At 46.6% G+C, this 19,198-nt stretch overlaps 1 protein-coding gene across 3 annotated transcripts; it reads right to left on the minus strand.

The window, feature by feature from the left end:
• Positions 1–1,076: 1,076 nt before the first annotated feature.
• On the minus strand, positions 1,077–16,582 carry RAB11FIP1 (RAB11 family interacting protein 1). 3 transcript variants are annotated; one of them, XM_067312303.1, is made up of 6 exons: positions 16,187–16,582; positions 11,768–12,210; positions 10,480–11,281; positions 7,151–9,493; positions 5,791–5,896; positions 1,077–4,307 (listed from the first exon to the last, which is right to left on the minus strand). In XM_067312303.1, exons 1-6 carry the CDS (start codon positions 16,540–16,542, stop codon positions 4,089–4,091), a joined length of 4,269 nt encoding a protein of 1,422 aa, XP_067168404.1. In that variant the 5' UTR covers positions 16,543–16,582; the 3' UTR covers positions 1,077–4,088. The 3 variants fall into 3 exon arrangements, with proteins under 3 accessions (XP_067168404.1, XP_067168405.1, XP_067168407.1); XM_067312304.1 differs by having other exon boundaries at positions 7,151–7,309; positions 16,187–16,581; XM_067312306.1 differs by lacking the exon at positions 7,151–9,493 and having other exon boundaries at positions 16,187–16,577.
• Positions 16,583–19,198: the final 2,616 nt, after the last annotated feature.

Genomic DNA, 19,198 nt, shown 5'->3' on the forward strand with positions numbered 1-19,198 from the left:
TTGTCTCTTCCAAGCCGTCACCAAGGAAATAGCCCCTCCGTTTGTCTCTCTCGCCATCTACAATGCCTCAAGTGAAATGCTTAGGAGCCAACTCCTATTGGAAGCCGGGCGCCTTCCTGCTCGCCCTGTGGACGGCAGCGCCAGCAGAGCGCGGGACACGCTGGCTGCACCAGTCATCGATGCATCGCTGATGGCAGTGAGGATCGGCGCAGTAGCACTTAAGGCTCCTGCAGCACAAACAGGTTTCACGCTAAAAGGTCCCCGAGACAGTGGAAGGCTGATTAACTCTCCCACCCGGCTCTGTGGTTCTTTTTTATCCACTGCCCAGAATTTAAGGCCATTACAATTAGAGTCTGAGGGACCCGTGCTATTGCCAGGGAGATTTAACAAGGCCTCTGGCCAAAAACCTTTCACACACATTCGCTTCACAGAAACTCTTGATTCTCATGATGCTGAGCTTGCCGAGCAGGTTTCCCCACCCCACGAGCTGTTTACCGTGAACTTCCTGCAGCGATTGCTTATAGGGATGGAACTAAACCAAAAATACCTGGAGGATGAGGAGTTTCGGGCAGCAGTGCTTGTCACGTGGAATGGATGAGGTTCTCCTCTTTTAGCGCCACGGACTACAGTTGCATTTTACAGGTCACTGATGTGCAACCACTGCATTTTTAACCTGCTTTCTACATGCACAACACTCATCCAAAGCACCAGTCTAGTGGATCCTCCCTCCCCCACACGGCCCAAATAACTCGCAAGCCCGAGCTGATTTCTAAAGTCAAACCATCAGGCCACATACTGCCGCCAAACAGTCTGCGAGGAGAGGGCAGTACATGCAGGAAGAGTGAAAACGCACATCTTACACTTCAGTTAGGAGAAATTATCGAGAAATCAGATGACTTTGATGGTCACAGAAAAAACTGCTTAGAAATAACTGCTACAAGAGAAGCTGGACAAGGCAGAGGCTCCTACTGAGTAGCATTCAGATATCTCCCCCACATCTCTGTACACAGCATTCTCCACTTTTTGGAACTACGAGTTCAGAATTCACTATAAAAGAAACAAAGTGAACAGAACACTGGATTTAAGATACTTTTATTTTAGTGTTCCACAAAACCAAAGGTCATTTAAAAACAAAAGGTACCCAGGCTAAAAGCAGATGGTATGAACAGGAAAAGATACATTCAAATCCTTCAATAATAAAACAATACACTTGACTCTCAAGCCTCAAAGTCACTACTCACAAGGTTAAGCACCTTGCTTGACATAAAACGCCAAACCCCTTATGCCAAAGAAAGGCTTTAAATAGTATTGCCAATAAAAGATTGAGGTACAAGATTTGTGCAACATTTTCACAGCTACTGAAGTAAAAACACGGCTTGTACAGGATTGTTACCCTGCAGCAGCACTCCTGCTGTTCAGTGTGAGACTTAACACCTGTAACCACAGGAGAGAGAACCCAGGGTGCAAAAGCCAGAGAACTTGGAGTCCACATGACTGGACGAAGTCACAACTGGCAAAAAGGCTACCAAGAAAGGATATTTTAAGTTTTAAGGCTTCATTTTTAAGAAGATTATTATTAGCATATACTTTGTGTGCACGCGTGTGTGTGTGTATATGACTTCAAGATACGCACTCTTGCCAACAGGAATGCACGTTATCAGCTGTATAAGCTTCATAAAGTCCTTACTCCAAAAGCATTATACATAGTATCACAATGATTTCAGCAGCCAAAGACAAAGTAGTACCCATATTATTTTAAAATAAGGCCAGTAAAAAGCAAGAGTTAAGCCTTGCTTAACATGTGTCCAGTTATGACTACTGATAATACCATTTTTGATTTCAAACCATTAAGCCATCGTTCAAAGGCACTACTGGTTTCTCCGATTCTCTGAACCAGAAAGTCAGAAAGCTGTGGAATAAAGTCTAGCAGACAGGTTTATTAGTGAGGTACAGACAACCATTTCTTTCCAGAGATCCACTGAGGCACAGGGAGGAAACTGAAATTAATGTTTCATCTTCCTCACTGTTTCAAGGCACGAGAAGCAGCAGTAGTTTTCAGTAATGCCAACTAGTACCATTCAAAATTTAAACCACCAGCCAAGGGCTGAAGACGCTGCTAAAAAAACTTCTGCATTTCAGACCCTTCATTCACAGAAGAGGGTACTGTAAAAAGAAAAAATTAGGCTACCCCTTCATTGAAGACATCTGCTCAAATAAAAATTCAGCATTCGCCTCTATTAAGTACCTGAAGCCTTAGAATACTCTTAATGCTTAAAGCAGCAGGCTTATTTCAACTCTAGCTTCCCTTGAAGAAGAGCTGCATCAGAAAAGCTTCAACTGCTAGGCCATACTTTGGTAATCAGCCAGTTTACAGTAACAAATGCAATTAACAGCATTTTCTGTATTTTCCAAAGAATGTATACATCTCTAGGCAAATATATTAAACTACTCTTCACTACAAAAATACAGTATTTGAGAAGCTTCCAGTAGTTTTCAGTGTTTTATGAAAATATTATGCAGACTACTAAGTTAGTAGTCAATCCAGCCAGTCTTATCCCTCATTAAAGTGCTCTGCTATAGGAATATTTTGTTAGAAACTCACCCCTTTGGAGATGTAGAGTGACTTAATCAACCCTTTCCACTTCAGAATGTAAGAGCATTTGTTTTGGTTCTCTGCTACCTGCTCTTTCAATATTTTGACTTCCTTCCAAACCATTTCCTGGTATTACATCACAGACCCTTGCAACCCTGATGAATTCAAGAGCTGTGAAGATGCATCTGATTTGTCAAACTTCGACAAGAGCTTGCCACAAAAAAATCATGTTTAGTTTTCAGTGGAAGAAGCCTGATGTAGCGGCTGCTTGATAGTGTTATGCTGTTACTTTCTGTCTGATGACACACAGAAGAGAACGTACCTGTCCTCTATGAAGCTGCAAAGAGGCCACAAATTAAGGAAGCAGACAGAAGTATCCGATTGTCTTGCAAAACCAACACACTTCTCGGCTACGTAAAATTTTCATCTCATTCTGAACTTCAAACCACAAAGAAAAACAAATCAGATTTGAGAGTTAGCATTTTGACTCCCATCCCAAAGGAAGGGTGAATTGGTTCCTTTCTTAGATGTATAAGGAATGTATGAAAGAAAGTATTATAAGACTGATCACCTTCGAAAGCTGTTCCAAGGTAAGCCCCAGTTCCAAAATCCGAGGTATTTAGAATTAATAAACTGCAATGGTATAGTATCATAATTGTCACAGAACTTTCATACAGCAAGAGACACAGGCCAAACACACGTACTGCAAAGTCCAAACCTATTTAAGAATACAGAACAGAAACTGGGTGTACCTTTGCCTCCCTTGTTTGAACAACCTTCAAATCAGGAATTCGATGACTATGAAAGAATAGCTTCTAATTTACTACACCTTTGGCCCAAAGCCACTAATATTTCTTGAAGAACACCCTTGAAACAATATTTAACTTATGACAGTAATTTAGCTTTGCTTCTTTCCTTCCAAACTAAGAGTTAACTTGCATTCAATTGTTAGGGCATTAAATGGTTTTAAAATACAGCCCAAGCAGCCCTATTCTGAAGCATAACTCTTTGGACTTCTCCAGTGTAGTTACTCAAAGCAAAGCAAATCCTCAGGCTCTACTATACAAGATTTTATATTGCACTACAACTTACAGTGTGGAAAGAAGAACAACTGATCTGTCAAAGTTGCTAAGAAACAGAACTATGAAAAAAAATCTTCATAAAGGATCACCAGTGCCTTGCCAGCAGGCAAAGCTTTTCAAAAAACCCTTCATCCTTGACATCAAAATCAGCCTGCGGATTAGATTCCTTAACAAATCTTCCCCAATAACAAAGAGATACCAAAAAATAAATATGAGAAGTTGACTCCATTTCTGGACTCCATACATAAGATCTGATGTAACTACAAATCAATCTGATAGTTGCTCAAGTCAGAAACAGAAAAAATGTCATTTCCTGTGGGCAGCACACCAGTACCACCTACTTCACATTGTCTCCTTATTAATCAAACTCCACCGGCAGGAACTCAGTCCTTTGTTCAGAGTTCAGAGAACTCTTATATCTTTCCAGCTTTTTTATTTCCAGAAGTTGAAACACGAAGAATGTTTGGGGTTTCTTCCATGACTCTGACAAGCAAGTTATCGATGTAGTCTTCAAGCTCACGCACCTGGAGTTCTTTCTTGGTAATTGTATCCTTCTGTTTCAAGACCAGCTGGATCAGCTCATCATGGGTTAACTGAGCGTAAGCATAGCCAGGATCTGAACGATCATATTTCTTCAAGAGAGAAGACAAATAGGGTCACTGTAGATATACAGGCATTTCCAACTAACAATAGCATGCAACTTGGTGGCTGAGTGGGATTTTTTTTAAGCACAATGAATATTTTCACACACAGCATTTGCAGAAACACAACTGTTTTTCAAAGATATTCCTGTGCTTCCTATCTTACTAAAAGTTCGTTGCAAATGACGTTTCAGAACATCAGTCATTAAAGCTTTACCGATCAAGAAGAGCAGGCTGCCCAGAGCCAAGCTTCGCAATGACTTAAGTGCTAACAGTGACAGGGAGAGGCTGGCAGGCCAGGCCAGACAAACTTTCCGCTGCAAAGCACTCTTTGGGCCATTAGCAAATCTCAAGTACTTTAATACAAAACGCTATATATTCATGCACTTCCAGAAGGCAGAATAGGTTTTTGAAAGTATTTGGGGGAAGAACAATTGCCTCAGAGTAGCTAAACACTATTTGGCTATGGTAGAGGAACCCAATTTAAGGAACTTAGGAAGTCTTCTCCAAAACAGAAGGCAGGCTCAGAATGAGACAGCCATTATGGAAGGTAACTAGTCAAACTCTTAGCATAAAAATCTTTGTGTAATGTCAGTTCTATAATTCAACACCTTGCTGCAATTTATGTTGAAAGAATGTCATGTTGACTCCAGACAAAAAAGTCCATTTTAGCTTAGTGAAGATGCACGACAATTACAGCCATGCATCACCAACTACCAAAAAACTTTTTAGAGCACTTTCTGAATCAACAAGCGCTGGGAGAGCTATTGTTTAAAACACAAAGACTATGAAAGCCAAATTCAGGTTAAATAGCAAGAAACACTTGAATAGCCCTTTCAAATTTAATTCTTACTTTGTAAAAAACACATCATGACATAGTTTCTCCTAAAAGCCTGCTTTCAAATTTTAAACAAACTTGACAAATACTTAGCAGTTTCTGCTAATTTGTCAAGCTACACTCTGAGATGCAAAACCAGAATGTTAGCCTCGGCAATACTTTTGCAGGGAGTACTCATACAACAAGCTTGCATGATTGCAACATCAAGTGTAATTTTGAATGCGGTATCACCAGTTACAAGTTTTATATCCACTTAAAAAAACAACACACCAATTTAAATTGTTTTAATATTTAACTTGCATTTTCTTCTTTTCCACTTGTGCCAGAAGGAGGCACTACAGCTATTTTGGTACTACTTCCCCCTAACCCCCCAAAAGCCCTTAGAGACGATCATGGAACGCAGTGCTTTTCTCTGCTGACCCAGAGGTGCTTCTGTGCAGTTCTGATCAATATGAATTTTAAGCTAGGACTCAAACCTTGTGGTGCAATTGAAACCACCATTTTCTTCAAAAAAAGGTTTATTCACTTTACGGATCTCTTTGGAGATAAAGACTGTGGGGAAAAAAATGCTTCACGAAAACATGAACTCTGTTCAATTTAGTGCCTAGGCTTAAAAAGTGCCACTTCCTTCCATACCTTTACGCTCATCTCAAGCAGCTTTTCATTCATAGTGCTGATGACGTTCATATTTTTAGTTTGAGGCTTGCTGGCTGTGGCATTCATTGGCTTCACAGGCTGAAGTCTGTAACATTAAAAAAGGCGCATGTTATTTAGACAATGTATGTCACACCAACATTATACAGAACTTCAGACTAAAAACAAATATAGCAAGAAACTAATGGAAATTCCTACCATTCTTTCTCTCTCTCTCTCTCTCCCCCTCCCCTCCCTCTTGATAAAAAAAGAACTCAGCTTCTAAATTACAGGCTTTATATAGGTACACTCCAGTTCTTTCTACTGTTTTTATTGACTTAAGGCATTCAAGATAAAGAAGCAGTAACACGGGAAATACACCCTGAATAGCATGTTACAAAAGAAAAGCAAGGTCAGTCTTCACGAGAAGGCAATACACAGGAGCAGCTACTTTGGTCTTTTATGCATTAATGTTTAAGTCTGTTCTTAACAAGAACATATTTGTGGTTCTTGCAAAACACCAAATATTTTTACAGTCCTGGGACAAACACGAATTCTGTCTTGCACAAACTGAACTTGTGCCATAAACTACTAAAAGAGCCTAGTTAAATGTGCCATCTTCACATGTTCAAGCAGGACTTACATTGCCAATTTTAGTATGGGAGGAAAATTATTTTAGCTGTATCTCAGCAAATGCCTAACCAGAATCATCCTACACTCTCGATGGAGTTTAGCAGATAAAAGTACTGAGAGTTAAGAGGTTAACAGCGCTATTCCTCAGACAACAGTACTCCAACAGGCAGAAGGAGCTGCAGACAGCTCCAGAAAGCAACCACACATTTTTAGGAGCTAAATGTTTTAGCTGCATCATGTAAGCTTGCTGCAATTCATTTTAAGGCTCAGGAGCACACTTCTACTATGAAAGCAAGGATCCCCGTTTATAAGGCTACCTGTGACCATTTTTTTTTTATTTCTGAAATACCGCCAACTCATCTATTGAACCAAATTTGACTCAGCGACCCTATACATGACCTGCAACTGAGTGTCCTTAACAGCCAGAACTCATAAGAGGTAGCACTGTTATGAACAGCAGGGCCCTACAAGCGCTCTCAGTACTGAGTAGACAGACAGATTTATCTGGTGTCATTCATTAAGTTACAGCAGTGATCCTACATTAGCATGATAGGACGCAGGCCCTGACAAATCCGCAGGTCAGAGGAAGTTAAGTTTGTATGATGCCATATGATTGCAAAAAACAATAAATTTCTGCAGCTGGAAAGACAGATCCATGCTCACAGGAAGGAAAAGCAAGGCTCACATACCAGCATTGAGATACTTCTAGGTATTTCCCATATTCTCTCACCTGTGCTTAGGAGACATGGTTTCACCACTCTGCTGAGTTTGGTAAGGATATGTTTCAGAGGGTGAAACCCATGCCTGAAGAAGTTTCTTCTTGCCAGAATTTTCTGCTTTATCAGCGAAGCCCTCTGCTGTTGGCTTTTTCGAAGATTCTGCTCTATTACTTTGAGTGTGAGATGGGAGGGAATGAAAGGAAGAGTAAGGTTGGGAAGAACTAGACACAGAGGAACAAGAAGCAGAAGGCTCAAGGAAATCACGCTCTGCACTCTCTTCAACGCCAATATTTATTTTTAGTTCTTGTCTCTCAGAATGACTATTACGCTCACTGGAATGAGATGTCACACCTACGCCTGTGTCAGCTATCTTATTACTTACACTGCAAACATGTACTCTTGCAGGTAGCACGGGTAGTTTGCTAGAATCACAAACATCAGGGGCACTTCCTCCTTCTTGAGCAGACGGAGTTACACTGTCCGCAGGAGAACTGCTACCTGAATGCTCTTTCAGTTCTTCACTCAAAGGCATTAAAACTATAGACCGCTTTCCAGCCTCCAAGATGTTTTTATCATCTGCAGTGACATTATGGTCCTCCTGACAGTCTTCCAGCAGCTCATCATCAGAGCCTCCCTCTAGAATAACCGGAAGACTAGACAGTTTCAAACCATGATCTCCAGCAATTGGAATGGCAGACTTCAGATTTGCAAGAGAGTCAAATAAATCATCATCTTCATATTTTAAATGCCTATTACTGCTATCACCTCTAAGATTTATTGCTGGAGTGACAGTTTTTAATGAACCATTTCTGGGGGGGCATCCATAAGCACTTGAGGGTTTCTCATTATGTAATGGAAGCCCAGAAGCAGATTTTACATTATCATCTGAAGAAAGCACACCACCACTTAACTCATCAGTCTGAGAAACCAGCATGCACATCTTCAGCGATAAAGAAAGTCTTGGTGCTGGCTTTGGTGTGACAAACACAGAACTAGCCTCACTGTCAGCCCTTCCTACATCAGCTTCCTCAGGGGGCAGTGTGCAAACTCTCAAGGTTGATTTGGTAGGTCCTACTTGCGACAAGGAGTCATTTTTATCAGAAAGAGTTGCTTCGGTCTCTAACATGGGTTTACGTTCTTCCATTCTCTTTTCACTAAAGACTTCCTGCTTCTCATTTAGCTTGCTCTTAGCAGAAGGCAGCTGTTCAGCACCATTCTCTGGTAAGAGGTTATCATTATACTTTGAGAGAGATGCAAGATGCTTGGCATCCTTCATGCAGGTTTCAGTGTTTGTACTGCCTATTTCCACATCGCCCTGAACAGTGGTCTCCTTGCTCTGAGTGGAATTTACGCTGTCACTAGGGAGTTCTGAATATGGGTTGCACTCTGTTTCCAGTTTGTGAGCAAACTCTGCTCTCTTTCCTATTACGTCTGAATCTGTGAATAACATTTCACTGAAATCAGAGTGCTGTTTTGCACATTGCTGCTCATCTAAATCCTCATCACCTGATGTAATACCTTCCAGTTCTTCAGGGAGAAAGGTCACAGACTTCCTATCACCTAACTTACTTCTTTTTAAAGATGTCTCTACCTGAACCTTTGGTGATCCCCATTGTTTCTTTGGAGCCAGGCCAGGGCTGTCAGAAAGAGTGTTCAGAGAGTTTGATACAGTATTTACATTACCAGTTAAAGCCACGTCTGAAGAGCTCCCTGACGCCACAGGAAGAGAGTGTTTCAGATTACCAGTGTTTTCCATTGAGGAACAGTCTTCCCCACAAGGAAGCAGGAAAGGAGAAGAACCAACAACAGTTTTGAGACCTGGTGCATCTAGTTCCCACCCAAGCTTGCATACAAAGGGGTTATTGTCATTAAAATGACTGTCAGAATGAAGAGAAGGTGCAGGTGGACAAGAGAGATCCAAGGAAGAGCAAGCATTAGAGATTTCAGAATCCTGACCCTGTGAGCCCTGTCCCCATTCAGAAGTAAAAGGATTATTACCATTACTAGAGACTTGCACAGAAAGAGATGTTTCGGGAACAGAAGCTGCGAGATGATGGGATAAAGAGAAATTGGCAACGCTTTCAGAATCCAGTGCTTTGGATTCCTTGCCCCGCTTTGAAATAAAGGGGTTCTTGCTATTCAAAAGCTCTGCAGCAGAAGGAGGAGAAGGAGGAAGAGGTGCAGAGGAACTAGTAATGTTTTCAGAGTCTGGCACTTTGACTTTTTGTCCCGTTTTAGAAACAAAAGGATTATTGTCACTACTGATATGCTGTGCAGAAAGGAAAGCAGGAAGGGAATCAGGTGCAAAAATAGGAAGCGTGGCTTTGGTTTCCTCCTCTGAAGACACGCCCAGTCTGCAAAAGGGACAAAAAACTTGCATGTCACTTGCAGATGCAACACGAGGCAGGAACAGATAAGCTTTAGCACCAGACTCCAATTCCTAACACACTGGAGATGAATTAGACTGCAAGAGACACGAAGAACCTATCTAATAGACTTAATGATATTTAAAAGATTGTTTATATCATACTGGATTTATGTCAGAACACTGCTGTCGCAGAGTTTGCGCAATTGGATTACTGTGTTTGCTTTTAAGCAACTATCTCATCTTTTGCATCCCAAGCATTTTTATTAGTAAGAAACACATGCAAGGCATTTAAACAGGAGAAGTGCTGAAAACAGGATGTTAAAGACAGACACAATACACAGCCTTATTAATAGGACATTGGTTCTTACATATATACATATATATATATGTAGGATATACACATGTGAGAACACACCCATATATATATGAAGGACACGAGCAGAATTTCCAAAAAAGCCTTTGTGTACAAATTCACAGAAATGTACTTCACGTTGCTGTGAACAATGCCAAAAGCAGAAGGGCTCCAAGATTAACTATTTTGAAGACCATAGCACAGAAGAGAAAAATAGAGATGTTAGAATCGGTATTTCAGATCCTGGGTATGTTTCAAACCACACAGCTTAGGTAGAATGTTAGTTTTTGCAAAAGACACGGCAAGAAAAAGTACTTCTATAATATCTGAAAAGATACTTGCACTCAGAGAGAACTGTTACTTCATCATCACTTATGAGAATTGTCATTATGTCAATCTCTTATTCATATTCAGATAGAACTCAAATTACTAACTGCTAGCAATGTGTCCAATGTCTAGCATAAAAAAAAACTTGGATACCCTGCAGAGTAAAACATCTCTACGGCACACAGCATAACAACTTCAGAAGCTTTGCCTTGTGATAGGAAGCAGTCTAAGTCAAAGCATACAACTTCTGCACTTAGCTACTGATATCAGCAACTGAAACAAACAAGACTGACCTGGGTTTGACAGCTTTAGTCTGTGCTGTCTTTACCGATGCAGCAGCCTTTTCGGGTTTCCGGCCTTCTTCAAAAGGGTTGAGTGGTTGCTTATTTTTGAAGATTTCTTCTTCATTACTATTTTCAGAAGGATTTCCTTTGCTTAAATCTGTTGGAATTTCAAGATGTTTGGTCTCTTCTTCACTTTTGTCTTCTGGAACTTTGGTTTCTTCCTCCTTCAAAGTCTTTTCTGGAATACTTTCAACATCACTGTTTTTCACTGTTTCCTTTTTCCCTGTGACCAGAGAGAATAGGGTAGACTTTTTGTGGTCCGTTTTTTTGTTCTCTTTAGTAATATCAACAGTCAGAGGAACATTGGTCTCCATGTAATCTTCACTGCTAAGCAATTTATATGATGGTAAAGTCATAGATTTAAAAGTCTCCAACGATGCAGACCCAGATAAAATACCGCTAGGAGATGTTCTTCCTGTCTCTTCAGGCCCTTTAGTAAATTTGGAAGACAGGTTCTCTTCTGAAGCAAAGAGCTGCTTCTTCCTGAAGTTGTGAGGGGATGGGGAAGAGGCCGAAGTGTTGTCCTTAGGCGTGTTCTCTTCCATGTAAACATGACTGCCATTGATACACAAACTAGACTTGGAAACAGGATCACTTTTGGATTTAAGGCCACCAAATAAAGAGAGACCTTCTTTCCTGGTATTGCTAACAGTTATTTGGTTTAGTTGCCTGCTGTCCAAACTTGCTATTTTATGAAATTTAGATACAGGAGAGGGAGATGACTTCTCTTCAAGGGTGTTGCTAAAGGCTTCTGGAAAAAATAAATGGGGAGACATTCAAGACAAAAGAACATCCACTGCTCTGACATTCATTACTACATTCTCAGCACTTCACAACTCATTAACTGATCACAAGAGAAGTATCACAAGAGTCTGGCTATACCAGAAACTTCCAATACACTGAGGGCTTCTGGGGGTAAGGGACCCAAAAGATTTGGATCTCACACATACCTTTCAGTTACCCCAAAACACCACAGATCACTTACTGTGAAACTGCACCATCACTGTGTGCAGACGTTGCTCATGCAGCCCCACAGTCTCTAAGTTATCACAAGGTAATTTAAGCTGTGAATGTCTAGCTGCTTACATACATACACACCACCTTGGACAGAAGAGACTTACCGCTGATTCAGTCATTTAGAATAACCTAACTAATATTTTAAGAAGTGTGAAAACTGCAAGCAAAGCTTTGGGAAAAGGGCTTGCACTTTGTCAGTGCAACAAGTGCAAATACTCACTGTCTGAGGTTGGAGATGTCTCAGATTCCTCATCATCCCATCTTGACTGAAAGTCACTAGGCCTAAGCCTAACTTTCTCGGTTACAGGCTGATGTGTAGGCAAGACTGACATGGATTGGGAGAGAGAAGTCTTTTGCAGACCAGGTTTGGAAAACAGTGTTTTGAACTTCGATTTCTTCTTTTCCTTCTCAACTGATTCATCTTCGCTGTCAGCTGGGGAGTGACTTGTGCTCGGAACGATCGCTGATGCGGTGTCAGAAAGCCCACTGCTCCTCTTCCCTTTGAGCTTGTCTTTGAGCTTGCCAAATGCAGAGCGAGACTTGTCTTTCATGGACAAATCAAACATGCTGGCTGTCATGTTGCTCCTCATAAACTGGATATCCACTTCAATCTCTCCCCTCTCCTTTTCCTTTTTCCCTGGTTTGGAGTGAAGCTTATACCACCTGCAAAAACAAGGAGATTTATTATATAAACAAGTTCTTGATAAGTGCAAATAATTTTGAACAACAGATGATATTTGTATTTTAAGAATGGAATAAGCCTACAGCGTAAGAAAAATAAAAACCTCAAATCTTACAAATATGTCATAATCATATGATCCCGGATGCCAAAGAAAACAGTATCACATCATAAGTAAAGTTATTAGTGAAATTTGTTTTTAAATGCAAACCAGGAGGAGTTTTTTTTAAAAAAAAAGAGACACACACAACATGGAATTTGCATACTTCAGCTAAACCACTTCTCCTGCACTCTTGTCTGGCTTCCCGAAATTCGAAGAGTTTAAGAATTTGAAGTGGGTGTGTAAGAACTGACCCTGGTACTAGAAAGCTTGAACACATATTCCACACCCTCATACCTTTCATTCCAATTTCTTTTCAGTTGCTATCTTAATGTTTCTTAAGCTACAGAACCCCTAATCAACAGAACGAGAACCAAAACATACTATGGAACTTCTGGGGCTTTTCATTTACCTTAATGAACTAATAATTGGATAGCATCAGAAACAATATTCATTACTGACAGAACCTTATACATTTCTGAAATGCAGTTTCAGAATACTAATGCAGAGCAAATGGTAAAGTACTCAGGGTATCTGAACTGTTAGAATACTCTCTGCATGTGGCTATTACACTTATTCAATTACCATTCTGCATGTCCTACTTAATAACATTTAAACCACATTAGTGCCAGGGAAAAAAATTATCAACAGTATGTACCAGCATTTTTTTTTTTTTGTCTTGTGCTAGGAGCTGCAGATTTCCTGACTCTGCAGAACTGATAGGAAAGGCAGCTCAGAAAATACTGGTTTTTTCCTCCCACAGCAGCTAGTAAATTACAATAAAGGAACCAGAGCAGGCAAATCTACCTCCCCATCAAATTTGCACTTCAATACTTTCAAGGTATAATGGAAGCAATAAAAGCAAATAGGAAAAGGCAATTTACTCCAGGAGTAAATTCAAGCAAATGAGCATTAACTTAAGATTCCATGAAGATAATTCAAGAAATCTGCTACAGAGAAGCATATTAGAGGAAAATGAATATGTTCACGCTACAGTTACATATTCAGAAGTTACAAGACAACAGCACCAGGCATTAGTACAAGGGAACAGATTTCATAAGATGATATCACGTTTTGTTAGATTCACCTCGTCCCTAAAACTGTGATCTTGTAATGGCAACGCGTAGCTTCCTACGCACCCATCAAACCCAGCCAGGCGACTGCTACATCTCGTCTTAGCTGCAGTAAGAGAAGCGCAAATCCTTTGCCTTTAATGCAGGACTTCACTAACCACTTTCATTCTAAAATACATTTATTTCAAGAGGCATTCCTATATTGCTATAGTTTCAATGCCAAGGCGACATGTTGTGTGCATTCTTTGTGGTCTCTTAAATGGAAAGAAAAGGCCCTATTTACAGGACATCCAAAATAAAAACTACAGTCAACAAAAGGTAACAGCACTAAATTTAATAAGACCATTGTTTCTAAGAGGAATTATGCCACTACATCCATTTAAATTTGAGTTGCTGTAAGTAAATAGCATACTGACAAACTCTCTCCAAAATGATATGAAACTTTAAAGTAAAATATATCTATTTTTTTTAATTACAAACAACTGGCATTTTCAAGTCTTAGAATAGTCATACCACTCTGAAATGAAATCAGTGACTTCTGGCAAGTGACCAACATTCTTCGAACTATTTTTCTCAGCTCTTTATGGCCATATGCCATCACAGCAACTACATAATGACAGAAGAAATGGGCTTCAAACAGAAAAGAGGCAGGGGGGAGGGCAGAGGGGAGACTAACAACTGGAAGGATCTTAAGTTTTCCCAGGACCATCAAAGTTATGTTTTTCCTCAATTAGCTTTTGGCCCAGACAAGAAAGAAATCAACCTGGAGGAACCCTGCGCGCTCGCCTCACAGGGTGACTCTGAACCAACTCTGATGACTGACAGCACATTAGACTCTACGGCGTAAACACATTAATGCTTGACACTGCCTTCACAGCCTGTAATGACAGCTACATTATAATTAAGACTCCTCAAGCAGCATTACACGGCTTTGTCAAGAAACACGACACACACCTTGACTTTGGCCAGACTGGTGTTAATACCTGGCTCTGCTCAGGTGAGTTAAAAGAGGAAGGTGACTCACCAGCTACCTCAAACCACATTACAAATGAACATTCATGCTGCCCTAATGCTGTCCACTCATAGTAAAACAGTCTCCGTAACTATCCCTATGATTTTAAAGTAATCCAAAAGCATTCATGTTAAAAGGTGCAAGTATGACACAGATCTGGCACTCAGCATTACAGGAAAAGTCTCCCAATTCGGTGCCTTGCAAACAATAGTTAAGTGAATCCATACAATACTGAATTATCTACTCTTACACATGACTAGACTCCGTAAAGTATTTATTAAGAAAAATATATAAACGGTCTGCTTGTGTCGTACTTTCATTCTCTGTCAAACCAAGAAGGCATTTCAAATGCATTAAGTTTCTTTAGTCAACGTCACTGCTCCGAGTGTAAGTTGTTAACATGCTCACATCAATATTTAAGAAGGAAACTCGAGCACGGAGCAGGGCTGTCCGGAAAAAGCGCCGGGGCCATTTCCCCGGGCTACCAGAGCCCGCACAGAGACAGAAGCAGAAGCGGCTCTGGCCGGGCAGCCGCAGGGGCCAGCCCCCCCCCCCCCAAGCGGACACCTCGGCACCCCCCGTGGGACATAAGGGGCCCCCCCATCGTCACCCTGAGGTCTCCCATGGGGCACAGAGGTCCCTATGGGACGCCGGGCGCCCCCATCACTGTCTTTAGTCCCCCAAGGTGTAGGGGCCTGCATGGGACACAGGGGGGCCCCATCACCCTGGCGACCCCCCCTCCACGCGGCACAGGGGGTCTCCCCAGCACCCAGCCGGCCCCTGATGCTCCACCACTCTGCTAACCACACAGGAACCCCCCCCAGCCCCACACAGGCCCCCCAACTCCCCACAGGGATCCCCCTGGCCCCACACAGACCCTCCAACACCCCACAGGGATTCTCCCCCCACCCCACGCAGACCCCCCAACTCCCCACACGGACTCCCCTGCCCCACACAGGTCCCCCAACTCCCACACGGACCCTTCCCCGCTCCACACAGGCCCCCCAACTCCCCACACAGACTCCCCCCCGCCCCACACAGGCCCCCCAACTCCCCACAAAGACCCCCCCGCCCCACACGGACTCCCCCCGGCCCACACAGGCCCCCAACCCCCCCCCCCACAGACTCCTCCCCGCCCCACAGAGGCCCCCCAACTCCCCACAAAGACCCCCCCGCCCCACACGGACTCCCCCCGGCCCACACAGGCCCCCAACCCCCCCCCCCCACAGACTCCTCCCCGCCCCACAGAGGCCCCCCAACTCCCCACAAAGACCCCCCCGGCTCCACACAGGACCCCCCCCCGCCCCACACAGGCCCCCCAACTCCCCACAAAGACCCCCCCCGCCCCACACGGACCCCCCAACTCCCCACAAAGACCCCCCCCCGCCCCACACAGGCCCCCCAACTCCCCACAAAGACCCCCCCCGCCCCACACGGACCCCCCAACTCCCCACAAAGACCCCCCCCCGCCCCACACAGGCCCCCCAACTCCCCACAAAGACCCCCCCCGCCCCACACGGACCCCCCAACTCCCCACAAAGACCCCCCCCCGCCCCACACGGACCCCCCAACTTCCCACACAGACTCCCCCCCGCCCCACACGGACTCCCCCCAGCTCCCCACACAGGACCCCCCAACCCCCCACAGAGGACCCCCCAACCCCCCACACAGGACCCTCAACTCCTCACAAAGACCCCCCCGGCCCCCCACGGACCCCCCAAACCCCCACAGGCCCCCCAACTCCCCACAAAGACCCCCCCCCACCCCCGGCGCACCTGGAGTGCCGCCGGGCGCCGTCGGCCCGCAGCGCCGCCAGGTCAACCTCGGCGCGGCCCAGGAACTTGTCGAGGCCGACGAGGGCGCGGTGCAGCACGGTGAGGCGCAGGGCGGCGGGGCGCGGCGGCGGCGGCAGCTCGAAGGCGGCCTCCTCGCGCCACTCGGGCCGGCCCTGGCAGCGCTCCGCCACCGACGTGGAGAACTTCTCGCGGCCCAGCGCCATCACCGCGTACGCGTCGCTGCCGCCGCCGCCGCCGCCCGCCGCCGCCTTGGCGCGCAGCCCCCGCGCCCGCAGCACCGTCACCTGCACGTGCGTGGGCGCCCAGCGCGGCGCCGAGCCCGCCGCCGCCTCCATCGCGGCGCCGAGCGGAGCGGAGCGGAGCGGAGAGGAGCGGGACGGGGCTGCCCGGTGCGGTGCGGTGCGGTGCGGAGCAGTGCCGATCCGCCGCCTCCTCCTCCCGCCCCCCTCCCCCTCCGCGCCGCTCTCGCGAGACCTGGGCGGGGCGGGGCGGGGCGGGGCCTGCGCGGCCGTTGGGGGTGAGCGGGGTGGGGGGGGTGCAGGGGCCTACTGGGGCGTACTGGGGGGTACGGGGGGGGCGCATGTGTGTCCTGGGGTGTCCTGGAGTGTACTGGAGTGTACAGGAGGGTGCGCAGGTGTGTACTGGGGTGTACTGGGGCGTGCTGGGGTGTACTGGAGTGTACAGGGGGGCGCAGGTGTGTACTGGGGTGTACTGGGGCGTACTGGGGCGTGCTGGGGTGCACTGGGGTGTACTGGGGCGTGCTGGGGTGTACTGGAGTGTACAGGGGGGCGCAGGTGTGTACTGGGGCGTTCTGGTGTGTACTGGGGCGTGCTGGGGTGTACTGGGGTGTGCAGGTGAGTACTGGGGTGTACTGGAGTGTACAGGGGGGTGCACAGGTGCGTACTGGGGCGTTCTGGGGTGTACTGGGGTGTGCAGGTGAGTACTGGGGTGTACCGGAGTGTACAGGGGTGTGTGTAGGTGCATACTGGAGTGTTCTGGGGTGTACTGGGGTGTGCAGGTGAGTACTGGGGTGTACTGGAGTGTACAGGGGTGTGTGTAGGTGCATACTGGAGTGTTCTGGGGTGTACTGGAGTGTACAGGGGTGTGTGTAGGTGCATACTGGAGTGTTCTGGGGTGTACTGGAGTGTACAGGGGTGTGTGTAGGTGCATACTGGAGTGTTCTGGGGTGTACTGGGGTGTGCAGGTGAGTACTGGGGTGTACTGGAGTGTACAGGGGTGTGTGTAGGTGCATACTGGAGTGTTCTGGGGTGTACTGGGGTGTGCAGGTGAGTACTGGGGTGTACTGGAGTGTACAGGGGTGTGTGTAGGTGCGTACTGGAGTGTTCTGGGGTGTACTGGGGTGTGGGGGGTGTGCAGGTGTGTATTGGGATGTACTGGGGGTGTACTGGGGTGTGGGGGGTGTGCAGGTGTGTACTGGGGTGTACTGGGGGTGTGCAGGTGTGTACTGGGGGTGTACTGGGGTGTGGGGGGTGTGCAGGTATGTACTGGGGCATACTGGGGGTGTACTGGGGTGTGTACTGGGGTGTACTGGGGTGTACAGGGATGTGTGCAGGTGTGTACTGGGGTCTACTGGGGGTGTACTGGGGTGTGGGGGGCGTGCAGGTGTGTACTGGGATGTACTGGGGTGTACAGGGGGTGTGCAGGTGTGTACTGGGGTGTACAGGGGGGTGTACAGGGGGTGTGCAGGTGTGTACTGGGGTGTACAGGGATGTGTGCAGGTGTGTACTGGGGTGTACTGGAGTGTGGGGGGTGTGCAGGTGTGTACTGGGGTGTACTGGGGTGTACAGGGATGTGTGCAGGTGTGTACTGGGGTGTACAGGAGGTGTGCAGGCGTGTACTGGGGTGTACTGGGGTGTGAGGGGTGTGCAGGTGTGTACTGGGATGTACTGGGGTGTACAGGGGTTGTGCAGGTGTGTACTGGGGTGTACTGGGGGTGTACTGGGGTGTGGGGGGTGTGCAGGTGTGTACCGCGTCGCTCCCGCTGCCAGCGTGGGACGGGACTTTCCATGCTCCATTTTCGGTCTCCGTCTTTCCGCGTCACGGTTTCAGGGAGGCTCCGACTGACAGCACAACACCTCCCCGTACACGTGTCCTGGGTTGCTCCGTGCACAGCAGGGGCTTCACCCCTTGCAGGTCTTTCCTGCACCCGCAAGCATTCAAATCCCCTTTTTTCCTCCCGGGAGCCAGCTTCGGCGCCGTACGGCAGCACACCCGGCGCCCTGGCGTCCTCCTCTCCCAAGTCCCATCCCGCGGTGTTTGTCCCCCCGCGTCAGCGCTGCCCTTGCGGCTGTCGCTGCGGAGCCGGGGGCAAGAGCCCGGGTCCGCGCCGGGCAGCCCCCGCTCGCCGCTGCTTCTCTCTGATGACCCAGCCACCGTGCACAGGAACATCGGCTTTGGCGGGGGACGTTGCGCAGGAAAATGCAGCTGCTCTGAGCTCTGGAGCGGCGTCGCTCCCTGGGCGGTCGCGGAGCCCCACGGGCTATAAATAGAGCTCGGCTTAGGCACACAATGTGCAATCACGGACGGTGCAGGCTGCGCCTCGGAGGCAAGGCGCAAAGCTGAGGCAAATTGCAGCGGCTCGGCGGGGAGCAACGACGGAGCCGCGCGCCAGCAGCGGGAGGAACAGGCGCCCTTGCCTCGGGAGACAGGCGTGCAGGAGCGGGACACGCTTAACCCCGCTTCCACCAGGGGAGAAACGTGTCCTGGCCGGGATGGAGCTGGGGGCCTGGGGAGGCTCGGGTGTGTGTGTGCGCGAACACGGGGGCTTTCACCGTCCGTATCTGGGGACGAGCAGGAGCGCGGCGGTCCCCTGCAGCGGGGAACACAGCGTCCTTCCTGCCCGATTTTAGGCTGCAAAACCGTGCTATCTAGGACACCCGATTTCTGGGCACTGGCACCACCTCAGTGACCTTAGGCCAGCGTTTGGTCTCCTTGCCTGGTCCGAGGTTACAGGAAAAGTACTGACACTCC

This window comes from Apteryx mantelli, chromosome 29, assembly GCF_036417845.1.
Source record: "Apteryx mantelli isolate bAptMan1 chromosome 29, bAptMan1.hap1, whole genome shotgun sequence".
NCBI classification, from domain to species: domain Eukaryota; kingdom Metazoa; phylum Chordata; class Aves; order Apterygiformes; family Apterygidae; genus Apteryx; species Apteryx mantelli.

Coding starts and splice junctions, on each gene's coding strand:
- RAB11FIP1 (XM_067312303.1), bottom strand. CDS start 16,542: ATGGAGGCGGCGGCGGGCTCGGCGCCGCGCTGGGCGCCCACGCACGTG. Junction 11,282..11,767: donor GACATCTCCAACCTCAGACA/GTGAGTATTTGC, acceptor TATTTTTTCCAG/AAGCCTTTAGCAACACCCTT. Junction 9,494..10,479: donor ACTAAAGCTGTCAAACCCAG/GTCAGTCTTGTT, acceptor TCCCTTTTGCAG/ACTGGGCGTGTCTTCAGAGG.